Source organism: Lepisma saccharinum, chromosome 16 (genome assembly GCF_977018435.1).
Source record: "Lepisma saccharinum chromosome 16, izLepSacc3.1, whole genome shotgun sequence".
NCBI classification, from domain to species: Eukaryota; Metazoa; Arthropoda; class Insecta; order Zygentoma; family Lepismatidae; genus Lepisma; species Lepisma saccharinum.
The window spans coordinates 15,161,658-15,188,993 of NC_139244.1; the positions used below are offsets into that span (position 1 = coordinate 15,161,658).

At 37.6% G+C, this 27,336-nt stretch overlaps 1 protein-coding gene across 1 annotated transcript; it reads right to left on the reverse strand.

The window, feature by feature from the left end:
• On the reverse strand, window positions 1-26,934 carry LOC145999938 (protein farnesyltransferase subunit beta-like). The gene is made up of 10 exons (XM_083137222.1): window positions 26,822-26,934; window positions 18,230-18,373; window positions 16,241-16,353; window positions 14,599-14,724; window positions 9,920-10,090; window positions 8,948-9,077; window positions 5,512-5,644; window positions 2,894-3,005; window positions 1,874-1,982; window positions 1-704 (listed from the first exon to the last, which is right to left on the reverse strand). The coding sequence occupies exons 1-10, from the start codon at window positions 26,906-26,908 to the stop codon at window positions 594-596; spliced, it is 1,236 nt and encodes a 411-aa protein (XP_082993348.1). The 5' UTR covers window positions 26,909-26,934; the 3' UTR covers window positions 1-593.
• Between the last annotated feature and the right edge of the window lie 402 nt (window positions 26,935-27,336).

Sequence of the window (27,336 nt, forward strand, 5' to 3'; positions counted from 1 at the left end):
CTTTATAACGTATACAGTACACGTTATGGAAGAATATTTAGTTGTTGCACTCACCATAGATTGTGTAACTCGACGTGCCTTTCGTGCTGTATATATTATACGCAAAAGCTAACTGAAATGTTACATGAAATGCTTCCGTCTAAAGTACTATAGTCTGTTATGAGGTTTTTGGAAGCATCTACATAGCAATTTATGCTAGCAAAAATGTTAACGGAAATGCTTCCATCTAAAGCGGGCCTTAAACATTGGTAAGTCACTTTACCACATTTATTTTTCTTACATTCTTAAAATGGCTAATAATTTATTTGGAAACCTTTGTTAAATAAATAAAGATTCTGAATTATGAGCAATTCTTGTTTTGAAAACAGTAAAAATTATGAAAAGATAAGACACATCATTATTATATGTTCACAGCATAAACACCACGAATCTTCATTATTCACTTAATTACTATGTTGCTTTATTAGATCCTTAAATTAATCTGGCAATGTCTGTTTGTAAACGGAAAACTTCTGGTAAACCATACTGCACTATTCTCTGCACCATCCTCATATATATCTATAATATGTACAAATGGAATAGCAACACATGTTCTAGGATAAATGGCACCGTGAGCCACTATTGGGCACAGCAAGGTTCTGAAAGTACTGCTTTGCATTCATGAGGGCTTCCACTCCGATGTTGTAGACAGGGTGAAGTGGTGCCTGAAAAAATAGAGAGAGAAATGCTCCAAAATGATGTATTCCGAAACTAAGTTGCATTCTAATGACTTGCACTGTAAAGAATGTACAGTTGAATTTCGATTTTATGTTTTTCAGGGGACCAAGCTGAAAAAAACATATAACGCAGGAAAATATACAATCATGGAAAATTTTACATGATTTGACTATGTTCCGACCATCAAGATTGAATGTATAATGCGGGAAAATGTAAAATCTGGAAACATAAAATTGGGGTTACACTACTTACTTTCAACCCATCATTATAATTACCAACACTGGAAACACTTCACATATTATTGTTTTGCAAATACCATAGATATGTAATTCACTCACCATAGGAAACAGTTTTTACAACTATCTGTAGAAATTGTATTTATTAATGCCTTTCTATATTATTTCGACAAAGGTATTTCCTTGTACACAATGAATTTCAATGCATTCCTTTATCTAGCAGTATTGTTGAATAAAGGAGATGGTAGAAAAAAAACTATGTCGTAGCATTGTTGAGTATATGTCGAATATCAGCTTGCAGTATAGCTTACATTACTGCAAGGAGAAAAGTAAAAATCTGTTTTGGAAATGCACTTTCAGTCATTTCTTTCCTAATCAGTGCTACTGTGTAAGCAACAAGTGATACATGTTTTTTTAACATCTCACTTCAATACAAAGGGGTGCAGTTCTTTCTGTAGGTTTGTTGCTCGTCTGTTCATTCTGAAAGCTCCCTAAAAAGCATTACAGATAACTCCCTACTTTTTATATAACTTCGCTTTCCTCCCTCGACTACTGAAGATGAATGATGATTAAACGAAACTGATGAAAGAACACTCACAACGGATACCTAGTTGGGAATTCAACCCAGAACCAACGTGATTTTACTTTTTCAGTAAATGTATATCTTCACGTGAGTCAAGAGTATTTTGCTTCTTGTCTCCAAAAATGAAGACTTTTGCCTTTAAAAAGTATTTTGTGTATTTCACTTATTTAACATAGCTTTCCTGCCTGTCTATGCTAGTTATGACAATGAGGATAAATCATGATTAGAGGACACTCATCCATTTCAGATTCTTTCACCACATGCCCCTGAAAAAAACATAATTGAAGTAATTCTTGTGCAGCTAACAAAAGAAAAAGATCACAAGATTAATACTTACCAACTCATTTTTTCCACTACCAACAATGTTTGTCTTTCCTCCGCCTGCAAAGTGTTGAGCAACTGAGAGACCACTCAGTGTGTAACAAGTGTGATAGAGATCCCTCTGCCTGGAAATATTCAAACAGCAGCATCAATAACCATTCCGACTGGAATTTTGAAGGAAAAGTCAGAATTTAGGCATGTGACAGATTAACTGGTATTTACTAATGCAGGGATATTATTGTATTATGACGGAGTCGATACTGATGCCAATGCACTGATATAGGCTAATACTCTATCGAAGCCTGGGTGTCTCACAGAGTCTACACTGGCAATAAACAGTGTTGTGTTGAAATATGAATATATTTTAATTACATGACAACTATTTTAATTCTGTGATTATTTCATATGTGTTGCCTTATGTATATTTTAAAGTCAAGTTCACTTGGAATACATATATGATAAATATGCTGGACAAAATGAAATTGTTAGAATGTTCAATTTTTCTTTTATGTACATATTGCTTTAGTTGTAGAATTATTTCTCTTGAAGTTTACAGTTGTTACAAGCATGTAAACACAATTTTTGTTGTAACAGGGTGTCTACCAGTCAAGGAAGTAAAGAAATCAACAAGAAGTCAAAAAAAGGCAAGAAATTATACTTGTGGTCAAGACTGATTGATTGATTGAGTTTATTTTACTTCACTTTTCTTTCCCCTTTTGGCTAATTGTGAAGATGAGGATGGATGAAGGGACAAATACATAGGGACCACAACATAAGCCCCACACAAGATTATACTGGCTGAGAGTCGACGCCAGAGCCTTGTCAATCAGTCAATCCATAAGTTGTAAGGAAAAGTCTTAGTACTTACAAACAGTATTTTGTTTTCAATATGACATTTCGACTTCTCATGCATCAGCTTTCATCAGGAACTTCATAAATGCACATTAAAATGTAGCAAAATTTTACTACATGTTCTGTGCAAGTGCTGCTATCTAATTATAACTGAGAGAACAGAAATTCTTTGTGTACTACGTACTTTCCAGGTTTATCTATGAGTCCTCCATACTCGTTCTGGCAACAAATCAAAATATATTCCTGAAGGGCTTCTTGTTGGAACAGCCACCTCTCCATACTCATTGCTGATATATCTGTAAATGAAAAGAAAATTAACACAAATGTAAATTTCAACGACACATATTATAATTATTGATAATTGTAAATGGAATCATTTATTGAAAAGTTATGTTATCAATATCAAATTGAGTCTCTGGTATTCAGTGCCAAAGCTCTGTCACTGAGCTTCCAACTCGGCTACTGGCCTCCCCACCAATTTCCAACTAGTCATTTTGAAATATAGTTAATGTTACCATAAAGTACTTAATTATAAATAAATTATAATTCCTAGAGTCGTTTTCACGTTCAGAAGAGACAACGGCGCTTATGGAGAAACCGCACAGTGTTGCCAGTACAGCGCTAGCTCATGTCGCCGGGAAATGATGACCTTCCTTCACAATGAAGGTGTTACATATTTTGTATATATAATGATAATTATATGTAATTATTAACATTAATATTATACTGTGAACGTTACAGTTACCCTTTTTACTATGATCCATTGCGATCACTACACACGCGAGTGTAATGCACGAATATGACACTTCAGAAATCACTTAAAAAAGTAAAAATCACTGAGAGCTCACACAACTGAAAACACTTTTTCGGGAGAGGAAAAAGGTCTAAACAGACCAAAGTAGATCTCTCACTCAAGTAAGGGGACCCTGGCACATGGGTTAGATTCAAGTTGCAACCCAAACAAACAAATGAGTTATGGCCCACGTGAACTGATAAGACGCGAATGACTCAAGCAAGGCATGTCATATTTCTATCTTGAAGCCCCATATTTTGTCACGTGTTGGAAAGCCTTTCAAAGGTTAATATGGTGTCTATGAATTTATGTGTACGTTGGAAACTGAAAGGTGATCTTCATTTCAGTATTAATGTCGACAGTAATGTAAACGAAAACAACGTGTATTTGCGACAGCACTAATGTTGCTCACAACAGCAGCATTGGAAATAATTGTCAATTATTAAATTTAAGTAATTTCAATTCTATTATAACAAACTGCATGAAGTTCATATTTTTACTGAATGGAAATAAAATAACAACTGGAAAACTTTGTGGTGATAGCCGGAATGCTGCGGTGAGTTGGCTAAAGATGGCCAGACAACGTCTCCTTACTTCACGCGCGGTTCGGGTTAAAAAGAAACTCCAAATGCATGGAAGTAATATTTCTGGGAACCTTTGAGTGGTTATAAAAAATAATTTAATTATTTTCTCCACAACTTTGTCGCTGGAAGTTTTACTTGGAATTACAGAACAAAAAATGGCCAGCGACGACATTTTCTACTGCACGAATATAAAAAATCTCCACATACTTTATTTGAATATTTTTTAATGCAAATATGCTTTAAAGTATTGATAAATTCTGAGTACCACCGTCACCTATGACAATTAAAAAACAGTGTCAATTTTTTTCATAATGAAAGCTTCAATTTTACGGCATGTTTCAACGTTAGGAATGAAAACAATGTAAAAATTGTGTTTTCACAGAAAATTTGCGTTTTTAATTTATCTAAAATTATGTAAGCAAGTTACCAGTTTTTTGTGTTCACCATCGTATTCTCTACAAAATTTCCTGCAAAACTGCAGGTACCGATTTTACTTAAGCTAAATTTGTAAATCCAGAAATTTGGCAACAGCGCGCTCGTATTTCCCATAAGAGCCCATTGTGTCTTCTGAACGTGAAAATGACTCTAGAATGTGTTTTATGTTTAAATTACAAGTGGGTTGTTTTGTTTGCTATTTTCTGTTTCCGTTATTTTTACGTTCCTTTTCTGTCAGATAATTTTGATGAGGATGAGTGATGATACCCACAAATAACACCCATGGCCAGGCAAGGAGCCGAGGCTTTGTTTCCTGATGCCTACCTAAAATTAACATTAATATTAATTACAATAAAGCTTGTGCCTCCCTCATGGCATAGTGATAATGTTGCCATCTTGTCCCAGGTGGAGGCACAGTGGTTCAGATCCCCCTTTAAACTGTATGTTAAGTCCTGATTAGCCTATCTGTGCATAAAGTGGACTTAAAAACTTGAACTCGTACAATAAAACTTGTTTATTTAAATATGAAAATACAGAGGTTCTATTCGAAAAAAAGAAAAACATTTTCTAACAAATGTACATGTAGATTAAAACATATTGTTCCTATTTTCTTATTACTATTGAAACAGAAAAGTAACTATTAATTTCAATACTCGTTACGTGAAAACATAAGCAAGTTACACTTGCTGTTACTGGTGAATGCTACTGCCATCTTCTGACAATTGAGAGAACTAATTCAACTGAACTAGCCAGGCTAAACAGCTTATGGTACTCACTCATGTCCAAGGGTGTCTAATAGGTCAGAAAATGACGCTTTCAAAATCTCTCATTTCATATCATATAAATTTAAATAATTTTAATAGTAAGACATATTGGCAGCTATGACGCCAAGTACAGTATGGCCTTTAACATTCACTAGACTTGAAACCTAACCCTCTGCGAAGAAATAATGGATAATTTATCAATTTGCTTTTGGCACAGAACGCCCACCTTCTTGCGTCAAGATCGTGTGCAACAATGGGAAGGCACCACCTTGCCAGAAGGAATAACATCCATCCACAAGTTTATTTGTTCGTCCTTGAAATCCACCCTCGTAACGCATCTGCCGGTTTACTGTCCACCTCTGCAAAATATTCAGGAGGAAAACAAATGAACACACAATGAAAGTATAATGTGGTGGTTCAAGCAAAAAATACAGCAATTTCTATACACACTTATCTCTCTTATTTTATAATGTATTTTGCTTATTTTATGCCACTTGTCTACCTCTCTAGGTTAAGAAGATGAGTAGTGATTTGATAAAACAAGACGAAGTTGATTCTATATATTTTCACAGAAATTTCTACGTAGTACATCTCTTGTGTGTGCCAAACATATGCTTGGATAAATTAGGCACTGTCGATGTCCACAGTGTTTCAAAAAGTAAAACAGCTTAAGCAAAACCAGAGCTTCCTCGGTAGCTTACTTGATAGAGCAATGGCATGGTATGCCGGACACCCAGGTTTGAGTCCTGGTTCAGACAGCATTTTTTGCTAAAATCTCTACATAACACATCTCCTGTGTGTGGCAAATAATAATTTAAGATACTTTTACTTGTACAGTATATTTTTAGATATTTTTTCTTCAAACAAACACCTGTTACAGCAAATTAGCATTTACAAATAATATTGATTGATTTGGTGTTTTAAGCCCACTTTATGCACAGTAAGGCTAATCGGGACTGGACCTACAGTTTAATGTGGAATCCGAACCACTGTGTGCCTCCACCGGGCATCAAACCCAGGACCCCTTGATTACAAGGCGACAACGTTACCACTGCGCACTTGGGGAGGCCCTACAAATAATGTACAGTATATTCAAATTTAGAGTCCAGGTGAGCATATTTAACCCTTAGACCAAGTGACTGAATTTTTACAAAAAAAAAAAGAAAAAAAAATCCTACTTGTATATTGAGTATAATACAAATGTGTACTGCATAACGAACTTTTCTTCGGTTATGAAAGCTGGTAAAAAAAGATATGATTATCATGTGATGCTTGTGGTAACATTTGAGATATGTACATTATTAATCAATAAAATTAGGTTTAACAAATACGAGTTTCCAATGTGTTTGTTAGAAATATTATTTGAAATCACAATACTGATTTAGTAAGTTTTCTGACAGAAAGTTAATGTACGAGGGTCACTATTTGGCATTGAAAACGGCTTTATTGTTTTTCGAAGTATTCTCCTTTATGGTCAATACACTTTTGCATTCGTTCAAACCATTTGTCAAAGCAGTTTTTACAATCTTCTTGAGACACCTCCATAATTTTTTGAACGCATCAACGGCATCTTCCGCCGAAGAAAATCGTTGTCCACGCAATTTATTCTTGACATTCGGGAACAAGAAGAAGTCATTGGGTGCCAAATCAGGACTGTACGGCAGATGACCCATCCATCAATTTGATTTTTTGACTGTTCATAAAGTCGGTTGTTAGACGAGATGTGTGACAGCTGGCACGTCTTGATGGAATGATACGACGGCGTTTGTTTGTTTTCCATATTTGACCGAAGACCTCTGGCAAACAAATTGTTGTGTACCATTCAGAGTTGACCGTTCTACATTCCTCTAGAGGCACAGTTGCCACATGACTAGTTTTCCCGAAAAAACAGGCAACCATTTGTTTCGATGTGCTTCGAGCGCAAACAACTTTTGTTGGATTGGGTTCATCTTGAAACACCCATACAGTTGACTGCTGTTTATGTTCCGGCTCATATGCATATATCCATGATTCGTCACCTGTTACAATCTTATATATGTCTTTTGAAACACCACGATTGTATTTATTGAGCATTTGTTTGCACCAATTGACGCAAGCTTCTTTTTGAGTTTTTGTCGAATTGTGTGGGATCCAACGAGAACATACCTTTCTCACAGCTAAATGATCATGTAATATTTTATATATGCTGGTGGAACTAATGCCTATGGTTGCCTCAATCTCACAGTATGTCACATGACGATCTTGCAGTATTAGGTTTTGCACAGCATCATTTGCACAGCATCAATGTTTTCTTGAACAACAACTGATTTTGGACGACCTTCGCGAATCTCGTGGGTGAGCGAATGGCGGCCACGATTAAATTCGTTATACCAGCGTTTCACAGTGGCAAAGGATGAGGTTTCATCGCCAAATGTGGAAGTAAGTTGATCGATGCACTCTTGTCTTGATAATCCACGTCGAAAATCGTAAAAAATCATCGCACGAAAATATTCACGAGTTAATTCCATTTTATTGTTGTCGCGCAATCTCCAAAGCAACATAAACAACACAAATGAAGCTATTGACAAAACATTTGAAGTTCGTTATGGTCAATAATGCCAGACGATTCCGTGCAAACATTAAATCGTGCCTAACTTAATTAAGTGTTGCCAAGGCTCAAAATATAAATAGTGACCCTCGTACACCAGTGCAATATGTTTTGTTCAAAGTTTCTGGGTACAAACTCTTACACATATAACATATACCAGTAGTTCTCAAACTTTTTCCTCATTGTATCTTTAGTCGTAAATAAACATCTAACGTAACCCAGCCATAGGTTTTCTCTGAATAGTGGGTTTTGGGGAATTTTTTTGGCTGTCTGATAGGTGGGGCGTTTTTGATATGTTGGAGACATGTATCTGCAAAATGGATTCAAGCTGTATATGGAAAGATGATAAATAAATAAACATTAGAATCCTACATTTATTATTTTATTGGGTGTTCTTACTTTTACAAAAAATCTTTATATAGTTTTCATATATTTTTCCAGAGTTATTGAAAAAAGTAAAGAACAAAAGTAAGTTTATAAACAAACTGGCAAGAACATTTTTGGAGTGTTAATTGTAAATCCTCCAAGTTTCCATTGAGAAGGATGTGCCTGTATAGCCTGACAACAGTTTCTTGATGTCTGGTTGTGCACTTCAAACTTTCAAATTTAGTCTATTTCAGTACTTGTTTTAGGATGCGCGGGAACTCCAGTACAGTAAGACCAGCAGTGCTGGCCCACAGAATTAGTTACAAAATTACTTCTTATCGCCTGTATTATTGCATGATGTTTATAAACTTCAACAATATACCCAGTCATACTAGTGACGTTTTTACACTTTAACAAATGTTTGTGGGTTTTTGAGTTGAATTTAGATTTAGAGTATCAAAACATATGAAACAAAGATAAAGTGCGTCAGTGACAAAATCAGTCTTATTTTCCTGTTGGGTGTTAAAGCTATGACGTCTGAAACAATGATGTCTGCTCTACACACCTGCAACAAAAATGTTGCTGTGTGGGTATTCTCAACATTTCTTCTACCCAGCTGATCACATACCTGAATCAAGTCATTCATGTACCCCTGGGGGTACACGTACTACAGTCTGAGAACCACTGACATATACGGAAATACACTTACAAGTAGTGATTTGACGTCGCAAAGATTCTCTCTTCCTAGCAAGGTGAGTCCTGCAATACCGCAAAATGCATAGCCGCCATGAGCTTCCATTCCAGGTACACCAGAGAAGCCGCCTTCATACGTCTGACAGCTGTGGGGAGAGAAATGCAAAGTAGCATGGAAGATGAGTGTGAGCAGGTCTTGATTTTCTATCAAGATTCTTTGTAAAGGTTCACATTAGTGGCAACAGTCAATACAATAAGTTGTGAAAAAAGCAGTGAAGAACAAACCAACATTTAAATATAAACAAACAGGGAACCATCACCACATACCTTTTTCATGGCACAGTAAATATACAGACAGCAGCACTTGCACAGAACACCTAGTAAAATTTTGCTACATTTTAATGTTGTTCCTGATGAAAGCTAATGCATGAGAAATTGAAATGTCATATTGAAAACGAAATATCATTTGTAAGTACCAAGACTTTTCCTTACAACTTATGGATTGACTGATTGATTTGGTTTATTTTACTTTGCTTTTCTGCAACTTTTGGCTAATTGTGACGATGAAGATGAGCAATGATATGAAATTAATGAACACTCACAAAGAACACCCATACCAGGATTCGAATTCTGAGCCTCTGGTGTCATAGTATTACTGTGCTGCATATAAAAATGATTAAGCGGTAATGATTATATAACTAATATTAATTAATTATCTTTTCTCCGACATGTTAATTGTTACTCAAGTGGAATCTGAACCACCATGGTTTCATCAAGGATTGAACCAGGGACTGCTAATTACAAAGCTTCAGTGTTACTACTGTGACATCGGCAAGACCCCAAGACACAAATGTTTTCAGCAGTGACATTTACTAACAAGGCCTTTATAAGGATATATGATTTTGCTTGTTCCACTTGCATTGAATTGAGTATCAGTGATGTAACCAAGCAACATTCATGCACACAACAGAATTAACATTGTACTAACCTTACAATCCACTCTGCAGATTTATCAAAAAGGTCATCCGTATACACATTCGTCAGTCTTGCAACTGCTAATGCACAATACACTCCCCTGACATCCACTTCCCCACCCAAATGCATTTGGAATGCACCCTCTGGAGTTCTCAGGCTATACAGAAAGTCTTGTAGCGTTTCTCTGTACAAAGTAAAAAATATTTTAATTAGATAGAGGCATAACATACACAGGTATTAATGGTAAACACTTTAAATATGTTCTATATTATTGTTTGGAGGGAAATTTTTCCGACATTTTTTGAACAACAGTTCACATAATCTAAAACATTTATACAAATTTGCATATGCTCATTACTTCAGTTAAAAAAATAGCACGTACAGTCAACAGCAAAGATAACAGTAGGCAAATTATATAAAAAGAAAGGTTTTCTCTGAAGATGAGAGTGACGTTAGCTCTCGAAAGCCTATCTGGAAATCACCTGGCTGATATCCTGAGAATAACTCTTTGTTATTTAGATCCCAAGAAAGCTTCATGTTACATCCTATGTGGTTTTAAGGTGATTTCAAGCTGATTTCCTCTACTCATTGACATTTTGTAACATCACAAAAGCCTTTATTGACTTTTGTGATAGTTACACGTACGTGAAGATATGATAATAGAACTTATTTTGGTAAAATAAGTTCTCATATCTGCATGCAGACAGCAGCAGCACTGTGCCAGGACTTTTGTCGCCGTCAAGCAGATCTAAATGAAACTAACTTCCTCCTCCCCCCCTTTCCCCCTTACTACGATCGGAAGCAAGTGGCAGTCAGAAGTTGCTACCTGGACAGCAGACTCTTCGCACGCCTCGCCAGACAGCGGTAACGGGAGCTTTTTCCTTGTTGCCGAGTGCTTTGCATCCACGTGGAATCATTACGTGGAATCATTACATCGTAAAAAACAGACTGAATGAAAATAAGAATGAACAGTTTGCCTACCATTTCTTTTGCTGCTGGGTGTACATGTTATACAGTATAATGATGTAAAAATAGCTACTCTCTTTACTTCAAACTTATACAGAACTTAAAACACATCTTAAGTATTGTTAAGTAAAAAAGAACAATGCAAAATTTATGAATTATACAGTGTCATCACTGTGTCTACAATTTCATAAAAACAAAATTCCCTGACTTACCCAGACCAACAACCAACATTTTTCAGAGTAAATGATTAGGGGAATTAGTGTACAGCCCTGGGAGAAGGTGACTATGTTTCAGCTAAATGCACACTTAGAATCACACTTAACCAAGTACTGGCATATTTATCTCACATGTAAAGGTAATAACGAGAAGGAAAACTGAGCGGCAACTGACTGTTGGATATGGGGAGGGAAGCAAGTATCAGGGGTAGTTTTTTTTTATGTGATACTTGCCATGGTTAACAAATAATAGTTTTTACAAAAATCATAAATTACTGCATAATTATAGTACAATTGAGTAATAACACAAGTATTGTTCCCAATAACTATTTATCAAACAGACACTAAAGAAGCAACAAGAAAGTGGTAAATTCCCATAGCCACCTATTGTAGTAGGTTTCTAAATGAAAATAGTTCAAATTTTGCTGTAAGAACTGGTAATACTCCAGAGTGCATGTAAAAGTGTTCCCCTGTGCCTAGCACCACGCCATGAAGGCATATAGGGGTAACGCCCCACACTTTCTTGATCCGGTCGTGAGTGGGGGTGATGTGATCAGCATCACGCCCCTGACCGCCTTTACCCCCCAGGGTTTCCCCCAGGTACCCATGTTATTCGATGCTGGGTGGGCGCCGGGGCCGCTTCCATCGTTAGAAAAGTTCCCGGATTTGAACCGGCCGGGGATTGAACCCGGGACCTTTAGCATGGTAGTCAGACGCGTTACCGACTGAGCCACCGTGGCCAGAGTGCATGTAGCCGCTGTTACCGCAGGTAACACCAAAATATAAAGAATTGAAGAACCTGTCTTAAAATATTATTATGTACATAAACTGGTAATATTGTCGAGAAGTAAACATTGCAGACTGACATTTCTTCTGACACCGGCAAAAGGGAAGAGGAGGACTGATCCGGTACCCTCCTCAGGCAACATGAGGAAAGGGCCCTGAGCCCACCCAAGGAAGACTTTCCGTCGTGGCAAAGACTGTTACAGCGGGAGGAGGAGGTGGGTTATTGGCATGACCGTTTAGCCGCCGCAGTTGCCGGTGATACTTACCAGATACAGATCAGTGTTGCCATATTCAATTGACAGAAAAGAGATAAGTCGCTTAATCGGGTCTACCTTACTCTGAAGGTGTCCAGTGGTAGCGTCGCCGCCTTGTAATCAAGGGATCCCGGGTTCGATACCCGGTGGAGGCACAAGTGGTTCGGATCCCACTTTAAACTGTCCCAATTAACATTACTGTGCATGAGTGGACTTAAATCGCCAAATCAAAATTTTAAAAAATCAAATCACACTGGGGGAAAAGCAAACTACCAAGTGATATTTTGTATTTACTCTTAATATCAGTGATTACGAAAGTCCTCTGTGGCCTTCTTCGACATCATGGGCGAGAAGGAGAGGAGAGGAGAGGGATGGGTATGGTCAAGGGGTCAGCTGTCCTAAAAATGTCAACCTAAAATTCTATATTTCACACATATATTATTATTTCGGTTACAGGAATTTGTGATAATTGTTGAAAGGGCCGATTGAGATTGACATACGTTGTCGCAGGAATGCGATAATTTGGATTGAAGCAATGTTTTTGAGGTGGTAAAACTGTTTTTGGGCGAAAACATTACTTACAAGCATAATTTCCCTGATTGTTATCTTAGCACGCTCTAAAGTGTGAGGTGTCGCAGGTTCGAATCCTCAGCAACAATTGGTTATTTCAATGTTTCTTGTTATTATTTTACTTACATAATTATAAAAATTAATAATTACATACACAAAGAAATAATAATTTTATTTCAATAATTCACCATGCATCCTCATCGTCACGATTATCCTATAAAGCGAAAGCCTTAAAGGTGGCAAGGGACGTAAAGTATACGAAAGAGTAGTGGTGTCAGAAATGAGATTTCAGTGGGTTTAGCGAAACATGGGAGTGGGAGTAGTTAGGAAACAGATGAAGACTGCATCTATTCTACATACGTCTTATTTGAAACGAAAAGTTTTGCCATTTTGGCAAATCTGGTTTCAAAAGATCTAAGATGGCAACAGTAGTAGAACTGGACTTCTTGCAGGTTCCGATGGAAATATTGGGGAAGCGCCGATGCTGAGAGGGGAGGGGACAAGGAGTGTGCTTCAGGTGTTACAAAAGTAAACAACAGTTTGCGGGAGGGACTGTGCAGTGCGAATTTTGTGAGTGGTGTCTTTCATCTTTATGTTGTTTTCGGGCATTGTCAATTAATTAACAAGCGGAATGGAGCTTGCTCCGAGTTCCGAGGTGGCGGGTTCATCCTATCTGAACAGTGTGTGTAATTGTGCGATAGAAGATATTTTGAAGCAATCTTTTGGTTCGTTCTTTTGCTGAAAAAAGCGAAATTGTGGCGAAAGGGAGGCCAAAGCCTATTTTGAACGATTTAAAAACCAAGTCGTCTGCTGGATATGACCGACATTTCAATGTTTCGTGGTATAACGACTATCCGTGATTATGTGGATGTGCGCAGTTGTCGAAACTCTTTTGTTGGCCATGTACTCTATTTTCGGGTGAAAAAAAAGTGTGGAATTCAGGTGTGGATAACATGGACCATGACCATGATGAACCCAAAAATTCAAATTCAAATGAAAAACTTCACTTTAGGACAGCATCATAGAACTTTTTTTGATTTGATTTGATTGATTTTGCTTCGCTTGTGCCACTTTTGGCTAATTTGCGACGCTGGGGATGAGTGATGATATGATGAAATTGATGAATAGACACCACAAACGTCCATTCCCAAGCAAAGATTCGAACCTGGGACCACAGCATCATATAACTATTTTCAAAGAAGAGTCGTCGGATTGATCTGCTCTATAAGTAGCCTTCGATGTTTCTGTAAGTATCAAATTACGTATTATTGTGTCAACAACCAATGTTTACGATTTCACTTCAGTCCTTATGTCAACATTTTTTTTCCTGATTAATAACATTACCAAAATCTAGTATTGAATTGCAGACGTGTCAGATTAATATTATATGAACTACTTGGAAGACATTGGGAGGGGGGGGGGAGGCATGAGGTGGGGAGGTGCCCAAGTCTTACGGCTCCTCCCCTAAACGTCCTACTGATAACCGGTAACACTTTTAAAAATACCACGCCACGCCACGCCACTGTAATACTCAATGTATCAAACTGAAGTATAGTTTGTCAACAAGTTTTAAATTTCTTGCTTGTTCTTTCTTCCTTTGTTCAAAAACCTACTTTTAGTACACTACTACAAAAATGTTGACTTTTTCCAGACAGTAAATTTCCCTGACATTTCCATGACTTTTCTAGAAAAAATACATTCCTTGACTTTTCCAGAGTGGTAGACACCCTGATCATTTAATAACAAAATATATATTTTAGGAGAAGCTGACACTTTTTGCCAAATGGTACTGTATAAAGGTAATTATTGCACTTGGGCCCAACAGTACTCACTGTCATTAACGACTGAAGAACAAGCATTTTACTGCAACATGCAGCTGATCAATTTTTCGTTAAACACACCTATTAATTACATTGTATGCTTCTTCCGTACCCAAGATACATAGGGAGTTTACAGCTGCATATGTAGGTGCTAGGTGGGAATACTGGCCTGGTCCTCCCCCATAACCTCCATCAGGATTCTGGCATCTGGAATACAAGGGTTTGTTTTCATTAACTACTATAAGAAATTTCAACATAATATAATTTGTACAGATGGGACACATTAAATCAATATTACAGCAGCATCAGCTGGAATAGCCACATTGATGTATAAGTAAAATAGCCAATAATTTTACTAGTTCAATATTTCCATTATGGACGGGATGGATTAATCGATATTGGCAGATATCAGTTTATCATTACAATTACCAATAATTTGTACTGATCCGACATATCTATAACCGTCTCATAATTTTGTGCAATATTCTGCCATTTCATTATACCTTTTATAGATATAAATATATAATATATGCGCACTACTTATTTTAAAAGAAAAGTCTAAATATGCAGCATCTAGTAACAAACATTTATTAAGATCAATAAACCAATCAGGTTCTTCAATTCTTCTGTAGAATTTTATGTTGGATTGGTAGAATACCTGCTCTTTATCAATATTGGCCAAAATCTCACATTGGTCCATCCCTACTTTCTATAAATAGCCTGTAATTTAATGCAAAATTCTTCCATTTTAAAGTTATTTTTATGAGTTTGAGTTTTTAAGCTAATCAGGACCGGACATGCTGTTTAAAGTGAGTCGAACCGCTATGTACCCCTCTGGGTATTAACCCTGGAACCCCTTGATTACAACATTACCACTATGCTCCATTTTTTTTAAAGTAAATTCCTAAATATGTTGAGCTAGTGTTTTAAATCCACTTTATGCACAGTAAGGCTCATCAGGACTGAACCTACAGCTTAAAGTGGGATCCGAACCACTATGTGCCTCCACCGGGTATCGAACCCAGGACCCCTTGATTATAAGGCGGTGATGCTATCACTATGCCATTGGGGAGGCCCCCCTAAATATGTACTTCAAGCAATGACATTAACAATATGACAATGAAATAATAGTAATTTGTGCACATTGTTTTGGAATTAATATTATGCACAGACACTATTCATAGGCATAACTTGGGACCTAACTTTGGGGGAGGGCAGAATTGAACTTGGATTAGGGGGAGCAGGGGGGGACAGTTGCCCTACTTTTTGCCACTTTTGCCCCGCACTATGCTAAACCTTATCTACAAAGGGAAATATAATGTTGTTGACCCCCCCCCATTTTGGAACCCAATCGCCGCCACTAAACTTGGAGCTTAACTTTTGGGCAGGGGGGGAATCAAAAAGGTCTTCAAGCCCGTAAAACCATCATCTAGGACTATTTTGATAGATAATTAGTTACTCTTTACTTTGCTCCTCAGATGCATGAGATGAACAAAAGTACCATTAACTTTTAAATTTTCATGAACCTTAAAATTTTGGGGGGCACCAAGTTACACTTATGACACTATTCATAACCAGAATTACAGTAGGACTTAACTGAAATGTGCCAACATCTTCCCGCACACTATTTAATTAAGTCTGTAATAATATCATAAAGATGAATACCAATTATGAGTTCAGCATTGAAAAATCTGAAAGTTCCACTCAATTAGCAATTAATTACCTTGCTAAAAACTGTGCTATTTTTGAACCTTCTTCTGAAGGTATGTTTTCATCCAGGAGATCCAAGGAATGAAGAATCCAATAACATAACCATGGCCGACTGGCATCTAGACACTGAAAAAAAATATAGAAATAACCATTTCTTAATGGAGTGGTTCAGTATAAGTAATGGACTAAAACAGGGAAGTGCTCTTTCCCTGCTGCTCTTCATAATTACAATGGATGCAATTAACAAAGAGGTGGGGAAAAAGATAGGAGAGGAAGAGATGAAACCCTGTTGTTCGCTGATGACTTAGTAATTTGGAGAAACAGGGAAGAATTACAGAGACAGCTTGATAGTTGGAATCAGGAAATCATAAGAGCAGAAATGAAATCCAGTGCAGAAAAGAGTGAGGTGCTAATAACAACAAGAAACAGAGCCAGAAACGAACCAAGAATAAAGATGGGACACTGAAGAGTTGAGGGTAGTGGAGACGTTCAAATATCTAGGAAGCATCATTGAGAGAAGTGGAAAAATAGATGAGGAGGTGGTGGACTATATCAAAGCATTCGAAGATTAATATGGAACAGGGATGTACCTATGAAATGCAATAAGATAATATATATAACACATACTATGTGCCAATAATTATGTACGGAGCAGAGACTTTGACAATGACAGAGAGAGACAAAAGAAAGAAGCAGGCAGTGGAGATGAAATTTCTAAGGAGTATATTGGGGAAGACTAGAAGGGATAGAATAAGGAATGAGGAGATCCGACAGACAGTGGGTGTGGTGAAGCTTCAGGACAGGATAGATCAGGCACAGATGAGATGGTTCGGACATATGAATAGGATGGATGCAGAAAGACTAGCAGTAAGAGCTTACAATGCACAAGGAGTGGGAATAAGGCCAAAGGGGAGACCAAGATGTCAGTGGAAAGAGCAGATAGGGGACAGTGCTAGAAAAGGACAAGATTGGAACACCCTGGAAAGAGAGGAGTGGTGGAAGACCAGAAAAAATGGAGAGGCTTGACTTCTATGCCGACCCAGCCAGAGGTAGGAAACGGCAAAGGATGGTGGTGATGATTTCTTAATTTAACCCGAGGCTATGCCTAAATTTATAAACACTTTGTTACATTATTTTCTAGTATATTTTCTATACTCAACGATGGGTCCGGGGGGGGGGGGGGGGGGCATTTGCTGGGTCACGAAGCCAGGGTCTAAAATTTATTTACTGTATCTTAGAAACAAAAAGAACAACTGTTAGATATCAGCTGTGATTCTGGCATTTAAACCAAATTTTTAGATTCACGCTTAACAAATTGTCGGACATCTTTATGAGGTGAATATCCTAAACTTTCGGATGTTGCATTAAAGTTGCTCATGCCATTCTACACATCCTATTTGTGTGAAAATTGATTTTCATCTCTGATTCAAGTAAAAAGCAAGTACAGAAATAGACTTGACGCGCACTCAGACTTAAGACTCAAGTCAACCACCATTGAACCCAACATACCCCCAGGTTATACGGAAAAGGCAGCTCCAACAGTCACATTAGTTAGGTGAGTAAAAAAAAATGTTTTCAATTTCAGCATACGTAGTTAGTTAGATGTTACACTAGAGTAAATTAGTTTTTTAAATTAAATATTTACTTTTCTAGAATGAAGTATGTGCAATTTGTTTAAGCAAGAGTAAAAGAAGGCTTCTTAAAGTACTTGATGTTAGCAAAAATATTTCATTACCAAGTGGGGGCACAAGTCTACAAGTTATTCTGCCAGAGCCCATGCTTATGGGTACCTCATCAAGTGTAATATGCTTCAAGGTGGGTCCCGGACTGAAAAAGGTTGAGAACCCCTGTTTTAGACGAATACGTTAATCACTACCAAATTCTAAGTAAACTGTATTTATTACATTTTAGCACTATTTTCAGAGATATCCTATGAAATGATTAATTTCATTTTTAAAACTAAGCACATTAATAAACAATACATCCAATAAAAAATAATTACCTCATATCGACTTGATAGATGTGTTAAAGCTTTCTTCAAGAACGAAGCATGTCGATACCTGTACAGCAGAGGTGCTTCTGGGTCTATTTCAGTCCGCTTTGAAAATAGATCAAATAATTCCTCCACAGATTCCTCAACTTTTATCTACAAAAGTAAGAAAACTAAATGCTAAAACCACAAATGAAAGTACAGTAGTCTCGCTTATTCGACATAAACGGGCCGGCAGAATGTCGGATAAGCGAAAATGTCGGATAATAGGGAGGTATTAAGAAAAAAGCCTATTAAACATCAAACTAATGTTATAATTTTACACATTACGGACCTAATAGAGTAAACATGTTTTACAACAATACAGAAAAAAATTAACTTACAGTTACAGAATTGTCTGAAGTTAAACACAGTACGTACATACAGTAATTCAAAAGTTCAGTCCTGTGATGATTGAAAGAAATTTTTGATTGTAGTCTGCTTTCCTGACGATTGCAGTTTTTTGCTGCCAAGTCTTTGCAGCATCATTATGTTGATTTCAGTAGATTCTTCTTGTTGCTCAATATACAGGGTTATTACAAATGATCTTTCAGATTACAAACTTGAATAACTCATGTTTAATAACACTCAGATACATCAAAGTGGTATCAATGGAAAGGGAATCTCAAAAAGTTTTGTATTACATTTGGTTCGCAACATCACATCACATGTGCTCAATGTGAGCTACCTGTGTCATGCGACACACATCGAGCCTGTAGTCCAATTCCTGCCATACACGTTGTAACATTGGATGATCCACTAATGCAATGACCTCTGTGATACGAACATGAAGATCCTGGATGGTAGGTGGTAAAGGTTGCCGATACACTTGTTGTTTGACAAAACCTCAGGGGAAAAAGTCACAGGGTTTAAGGTCAGGGAACGTGGAGGCCAATGCAAACGTTCACTATAGTCACATCCAGCATGTTAGTCACCTATTCAGTTCAAGTCTGACATCTAAGTGGAAATGGGGTGGTGCTCCACACTGTTGAAAAATTAAACCTTTGATATCCTGTTCCAGTTGTGGAAGAAGGCATGTCCATAACATTTGTAGGTACGAAATACCCGTGATTGTGTTCTTGTTGGGAAAGAAAGGGGCATACACCTTTTCATGGCTGATAGCAAAAAAACATTCAGTTTGGGGGAGTCTCGTACATGTTAGACATAACCTCTAGGATTTTCCAGACCCCAGATCCTGACATTATTTTTGTGCATTTTGCCCGACAGAAGGTGGCTTCATTACTGAACACCAATGATTCCGTGAAACCATCAGTTTCCATTTCGATTTGCATGTCCTTGCAGAAAGACAGTCTCTTGGCTTTGTCGTCCAGTTTCTGGGCCTGCAACAATTGCAGATGGTATGGATGGAACCGCAAACGTTTGCGTAAAATCTTCCACACAGTTGGTTGCGGGATGTCTAATTCTCTGCTGACTGTAGTGGTGGATTTCTGTGAACTTCGTACGAAACTCTTTCCCACACGCTCCACAGTTTCCTCGTTTACTGGTGGATGGCCGGTTGACTTTCGATTGCAGATGCATCCCCTTGCTTTAAAGTCAGAATACCACTTACGGATATTGGGCCCACTGGGTGCATCGTCACCAAACTTCCTCCTAAAATTATGTTGCACAGTGATAACAGACTGACAGACGTGAATATCCAGCACACAAAAAGCCTTCCTGCCATCGTTGGTAGCCATTTTCTCTTCTATCGCCCCTAGCGACGAAATCAATAACTATGCGACAGTTGTACTAACCACTAACACTTTTTGAGTTTCCCTTTTCATTGATACAACTTTCATGTATCTGAGTGATATTAAACGTGAGTTATTCAAGTTTGTAATCGGAAAGATCATTTGAAATAACACTGTATTTAATTGCAGTTTCTAGAGCCTTAAATCCATCGTTATGTGAAATTCTGCAAGGCTCAACAGTTGGTGCTTGATCTGGATCTTCATGTTCGTTCATACATGGTATGCCCAGGGATTTGAAATTTCAATATTTTTCACTGGTTTTGTTAAACAAATAATCAATGTAATTCTAGAGAGGGTACAGCGGGTTAACAGCACTGTTTTTGTTTACATGTGGGAAGTTTTCTTTCTAAAAATGCCAAGAGTGAGGTAGAGTGATGGGATTAGATTGAGCTTGATAATTATTAGGTACAATTAACTTCAAAGAGGTAAAGATGCAAATTATCCAGAACTACTTATATTGACTTATATCTTGCAACCAGGGGGGGGGGGGGGGAGGGGTGCGAAAAACTTATATTCTACCGAAAACATTACCTCTTTCAGTGTCATATTGTTACTAATCTGATATTCCCTGGACAGATTTCTTCATTTTTACAGAAGAAGCTACTTACGGTAATAAATTCCTGTAGCATTGTCTAACATCTGGAAGGTGATGTAACGGATTTCTTCAAATTTAAAAGTTTGGGGCTCATTTGGGGGCAGGTGACTCCGGCCAATTTCTAACATGCCTTTAACAGAGACTCTATAGATAAAACCGGGGAGCTGGAGCGGAGTGGAGGCGGGGCCACGTTAGCGGTTCGGGGCGGTAGGTCAATTACCCCAGGAGCGGAGCCCGGAATCGGTGGGAAATTTGGACTCAAAAATTTCAAAGAAAAATAATTTTTTAGTTTAAATTTCCCACCCATTCCGGGACGAAAAATGTGAATACACCTTAAAGAATGTTCTGCGAAGCAGATAGGTAAGTACAAATGTCAAAAATTGACGAAACGAAGAAGTTATAGGTGTCTGGGGAATATCAGATTTTTACCGTCATATTATGTCACATCGTCGTCATATTGAGGGTAACGTTGTAATATTTCAGAAACAAAATTGTGACTCTGTGTGGTGCTTGCTGTAACCTCAACGCGGAACCATAATGTTAGAAACTTAAATGAAAGATTGCAATATTTATGAAATATGTCTGAAACTAGGTGTGCTATAAGGGATGTTACGTGATGTCAGACTGATGTTATTATTTACAACAGGCAAGCATTGATCCTACTCTCAAATATATTCCGCATTTATTTTGCTGTACTGTCAGCAGTCTATAAAGATCAGTGGCCCTTGTCTTTATTTCTTCAAAATTGTTGTTAAGAAGGTGACAGTATGGTATAGTGAAAACACATTTCACTCGTTTATTTCCTAATTATTTACATTTGTATTTACCTGTTATGTATAGTGTAACATTTTTGAACATGGGATTATGCTTTTTTTCACTGAAAAAAAAAAGTGTAATTTTTCACATTACAAGTATTTATTGTTCGTTGCTAATTCGCTTTCGATACACACAATATGGTGGGCAAATCTTGACTCACTTTGTCTATTGTCAGCTGATATGCAGTGTTTCCAAACTTATTAACCGAAAAATGCCGTACAAACTATTCACAGAAGGTTTTTAAGCAAAAATTGATCCACAAACCATTCATGGAAGGTTAGGTTAGGCAAACACAAAATTAAATTGAAAAAAAAAAATTCACAATGCAACCTTCACTTGAAAAATATGATTAATACGTATTTACAGGATCCCATGTATTCCTTATGGGAAATTAACTTCAACTTCAAATTACGGCTAATCAAATGGGAGTTTAGACTCTTCAATTCCTACTACTATGACATAGTTCAACGTGTCCTCTTTCCGTCCATGTACTTTTCTACATCATTGGATGTTTGATATCCCAGAGAGAACGAATAAAATAATGGTCCCATAAACCTAAATCATCTCTCATTGTCTCATATGGCCATCCTGGCAGTGTTGCCAAACCTGATGTGCATAAAATATTTAAATTTGACCATTAATAGAGCTAAAGATGACTTTCAAGGAGCAACATTAACGAAGGCTGCATAAAGTGCCTCCTAGGGTAATTTTAGGTGTCAGAGGGGTGGGGGCGCTGCTATTACCGTTAGCTTTAAAGTGATGGTAATTTATTCTTAGTTTTCACCGCCTAGATTTTGCGGCATTACCCATCTCAATAATCCAATAATGTTAACATGAAATCGAAAACAAAGGATTCCATGATAACAATATTGTCATCTTCACCTTAGCCACAGCGCAATGCCTATATAAAAATACCTGGGGAAGAAAGAGTGGTTGGGTGACGCAGCGTATATATGAATATCACGTCACGTGCAAAATGTAAACTCATGGCAAAGGTTAAGGTTGGTTTTTATGGGCCGAAGACAGTGGTGGCATCATGCTTGGGCAGAAGGCGGGTGCCACAGTTCACAGTCAAACAAGTGCACGAAAGAGCCAGATCTGGCTCCAAAAGAGCGAAGTTGGCAACAGTGATTGGCAGCTGCCCCAGCGAGAAAGACCTAGGGGAATTTGTCCCTCCTTGCCTTAAGAATTGTTTCTTCTTGTCTTTCAAGTAGTCTGTTTATGTTTTTCAATAAATGTAAATAGCTCAGTGTTAGTTGTTGTATGTCTTCCTTTGCACTGTTGGTACTACTTTGGAATGCGGAACATTTCCTAAGGTGAAATAATGCATTTCTAACTAAGATAATGTCTATTTCTTACATTTACGAGTACTTACTGTTACTTGTTATTTCAATTCTGTAACATATTATGGTGGGCGATAGCGTACTGGTTCAGGGTGCGTTGTGCGAGTTTTTTTGGCGATTTATGCAGTGTTGCAACCTCGTTCACCGGAAAATATCTACTTTCATGCTCGGATTTGAAATTATGTTAATACGACACAAACCATTGGCGTTAGCCCCAAAAACCATTTTCCATAAGGTTAGGTTAGGCAAGCATAGTTGAAAAAAATATTAAAAATACTAGACACGTCATGTTCTAGTGAAAACACGGTGAGGCTGAAACACTGACTATGGGGTTACATCATCTTAACACACGGAACATTGGGTAACACTTTACTATACCGGAGATGGATTTCTTCAAATTTACAGGAGAAAGTACTTACGCAAATCATTTTCTGTAGCGCTGTTCATGTTCGGGAATGTAGTTTTGATCCATTTTAATGCGATGCATGTGGTTTTCTACGAAAATCTATTTCCGACGCACTATTGCTGCTGCCGCCATTTGCTTTCTGCACGAGAGCACAATACGCGCTATTGCTGCTGCTACAACATGACGTGTCCAGGAGTTGTTGCTGGGTGTGGAAGATGCCATGAAATTTGTAATTCCGATGTTGTCCGTATATGCTAAATTGAATGAAAGGAGTGCTAATGGAACCTAACCTAACAGGACTAACCTAACCTAGTAGGCAAACCTCGTCCCCGTGATGGTTCGTGGGGCTATCGTATATAAGAAATAGACATTATTTTCGTTAGAAATCCATTATTTCACCTAAAGAAATGTTCTGCAACGCAGAATAGTACGTCAACCATGTAAAAAATTGCGAAATAAATCATTGATAGGTGTCTCCGATATAGTAAAGTAGTACCGAACATTGTACTCTCGTGCAGAAAGCAAATGGCAGCAGCACCAACAGCGTGTCGGACAGAGATTTTCGCAGAAAAGGACATGTTTTCGCATTAAAATGGATCAAAACTAGATTCACGAACTTCTACAATGCTACAGAAAATGATTTCCATAAGTACTTTCTCCTGTAAATTTGAAGAAATTCGTTTCCCTTATACTATAATGTTACCACTATGATCAGGTAGTTGTCGGGAAATTATTTAACATGAGTATTCGCTAGTAATTCTAGTATTCTTCAGTTTCATTAGCATATTAACATTAACAGTTTCATACATCGGAAACACATTTAAATCGGATATTTTGTGTTTCTCGTGGTTAGTACTTACCAATTATGTATTGCGGAACATAGTGGAAGGTGCCATTATGCTTTTTGCACGAAAACAAACACTTTTTCTGCTAAAAACCATTTTCCTTAATGCTACGGAAAGCACGTCATGGTGCGATATCGCTTGCTTTGCGAATGGTAACGCTTCTTTTGTTTTCGAATATCAATGTTTCCAACTCTATTGTGCATGAAAGTTGTAAAAAAAACCGGGGATCACGTCTGTAAATTGTACATTTTGATGAAACATTGTTCGTTAGCCCCACAAAACATTGACATTAGCCCCACAAACCATTGACGTTAGCCCCAAAAACCATTCACACGAGGTTAGGTTAGGCCTGTTAGGTTCCATTAGCACCCATTTCACCCCTAAATTCATCGAAAAAGCATTTTCCTTTCTCGACAAAAAACCGCGCGTTTCTCGAAAAAAATTGCGCGTTTAGAAACCCTGATTCCACTAGCGAGATCGCGTGACTTCCGACGCTAGAGCCATCTGCAGGTACATCTTGGAAACAACGGCATGATGATGTCGATTTTCACAAAATGCGCAATATTATTACATGAAAAGTGATCATTTATTGTTCTGCTGCATTGTACGATGAAGTTTTAGGAAGAATATATATCGACGAAGGTTGTAAACCTTGGAGAAACTCATTTCCGTAAGTAGTTTCTTGTGTAAAATTGAAGAAATGTGTCTCCGATGTATGAAACTGTTACCCATATTAACATAGGATAGATACCTACTAAAAGTTGATTTATATTTGATTTGGGGACTAAAATATGCATGCATATTTCATGTTTTCTTTATTTTCAACGTCACACCCCTCAGCACTCCTAGATGATCAATCCAGGCGCCGCCGCTGCTTATAGCCTATGGTTTTACATGCGATGGTTTTCAACAGATCAGGCGCAGTTGGCCCTATAGCGCACAGGATCAGTGAACCCCCAGTAATATACGATAATCACCTCGAGAATGAACAATAAACAATGTCTTTACATTTTCACATTATTTCGCTAAAAATTCTACACAATAAGTCATGTATTTGTGCCCGTAATACGGCGAACTCTTTTGCTGAGAAGAAGAAACCGCGATTCGGCCGCCCTGATACAGACCCTCAGTTGAACCCCCACAGGACAGCTCTTGCCATTGTGAAAGCTTCGTGCGGGAGCAGAAGCTCGAGGAGGGTATAGGACAAAATACATGGAAGATGAGATTTGCAGAACCTATGTTCAACCCAATGGTCATGCGCAGTTCGTTCTCTCGCAGAAGACGCGGGACAAGGCTCCGATCTCGCTGCTTCCTCCCTTCCAGTGTTGCTGTGTGCGGTTCAAGTTTGAAGCGCACACATTACATATTCAATATTCTCTTTGTATCATTTTTGTACTGAACTTCTTGGAATAAATGCAAAATTGTGGCAGAGATGGATGAGTGGAAACAAATAAAAGCTGGAATTAGATGCGATGAATTAAAATAAAGGAGATACATTACCAAAATAGCTCGTGCAGGAATTCAGAGGTTTTTCCTTAAAGGTGGAAACACTTCGGGTTCGCGAAAGAGAAAGAATGGCACGAAGACGTGACTCGCTGTCAATCGTCTCAAGTTTGTTAGTTTTTGAAGTGCTTGGATACTTGTTGGAAAGTATTAAGTGATGCTGCGAGTGAAGCGAGGGATGGACTTTACCTAGGTTATGTCACATGATGCAGTGTAGGCGTTGCTGTCCGCGCAGGTAAGAAATGACCGATAGAAATGCACGTAATTAACGTAAACGAACTTCCTTGTCCACTGAAAAAAAGCGTGTGCTGGTCGACCAGCCCCAAATTTGAACAAAGCTATCTTGTATCAATGAAAGGGTCTCAGGTTTTCTAGTATGCACATGCCATTAGTTGCCATTTCCCTTTAATAAATGTAGGACCAGTTCTGATTAGTCGGAATGGACGTCCGGAAGGGGAAAAGGGGGCAAAACCAAAAATTATATATTACACGCATATAATTTAATTTCAGTCACAGTAATTTTTGGTAATTATCATAAAAGCGTTGCAGTAACTTCAGACTGAAGGAGTGTTTTTTGCTCCTGAGGAAAAAATATATTACTTGCCCCTACTTGAGGACGTCCATTCCAACAAAACTCAACTTTTTTCATAAAGGCACAATTTATTGTAGTTTCAGCCCTAAATTTATTCGCACACCCCTAATACAAAACCTTATACTCCCATATAAAAAAAATTCTGGACAAATCTTTTAAGCCCGCCCCCCATCCTTTTCTTAGGCGAAGGAAGTTTATTTTGCGGAAACTGAATATATGTCACATGACTTCAGTGAACCCCCGGGTAAATAATGCACGAGCCGCGCCTGCAACAGATAATGTTAGAGAGGGACACTTTTGCTTCAATTCTCGAAACTCACATTTTCTACAACAAATTGAATGCATTCGATGGACAATTGGAAACGCGCATCATTGTTGATCTTTACTGTACTATTTCAAGTTACATATATTTACAATGTACATGGTTAGAAAATCGTCTTGCAGTGTGTCAGTTTGAGATAAGAGTACGTGCGCTTTCTTGCATTAAAAAAAAAGTATGTAGTAAAATCACGACCACTGACAGCATTCTTACTGACTATGGTTGAAGTGCAAAAGTTTAAGTAAAGGTTTTGTTTTTTCGGTCATTACTTGCGATATTTTCGTGACAGTAATACAAATTTTGGAATTGGAATTTTTTCGTGCGAAATGATAGGATTACCTCAATGAAAAAAAATAATCAAAATTTCGATTGCAACATATTAGTAATTATATTACCTGTTCTTCCGACGTGATTGTCGGCAAATTTTCATCTTTGAATCGTTCCTTTTTGAGGTCTTCAAAATTCCTCACTTCTGCAGCCATGATATTTTTCAGCAGCTGCGGTTAATATCGTTCGCGTTCTCGATCGACCCTAGAATCTCGAAACAATCGAACAAATTTATGGCACGAGCAGTAGAGAGGTAAATAAACAACAATTGGTTAATTTTGTGTACACGAAATATATCGTGGAGCCATCTTATAGTAATTAATTTATTTTAATTTAATAATTTAAAATATTAAAGAAAATTAATATGTAGCCATGAGAGCCCCTTAGCCAATCAAGTTCATGCGTTGATCGTTTCCATAGTAACCTCTCCTATCAATCACATTTTACTTCAGGCAGGTGTAGTTGTGGGTTGTGTGTATTTCGAGACAATTTCAATCCGCGGGCAATACATATAAATGGTTTGCAGAACATTCACAAAATAAACCTTGTAGTACTCATAAATTATAAAGTGCGTTGCAAAATG

Excerpts from the sequence above, each read along its gene's own strand:
- LOC145999938 (XM_083137222.1), bottom strand. The coding sequence starts at position 26,908 with ATGGCTGCAGAAGTGAGGAATTTTGAAGACCTCAAAAAGGAACGATTC. Across the intron at positions 3,006-5,511 it reads CACGATCTTGACGCAAGAAG|ATATATCAGCAATGAGTATG; the intron begins GTGGGCGTTCTG and ends TTTCATTTACAG. Across the intron at positions 705-1,873 it reads GTAGTGGAAAAAATGAGTTG|GCACCACTTCACCCTGTCTA; the intron begins GTAAGTATTAAT and ends CTATTTTTTCAG.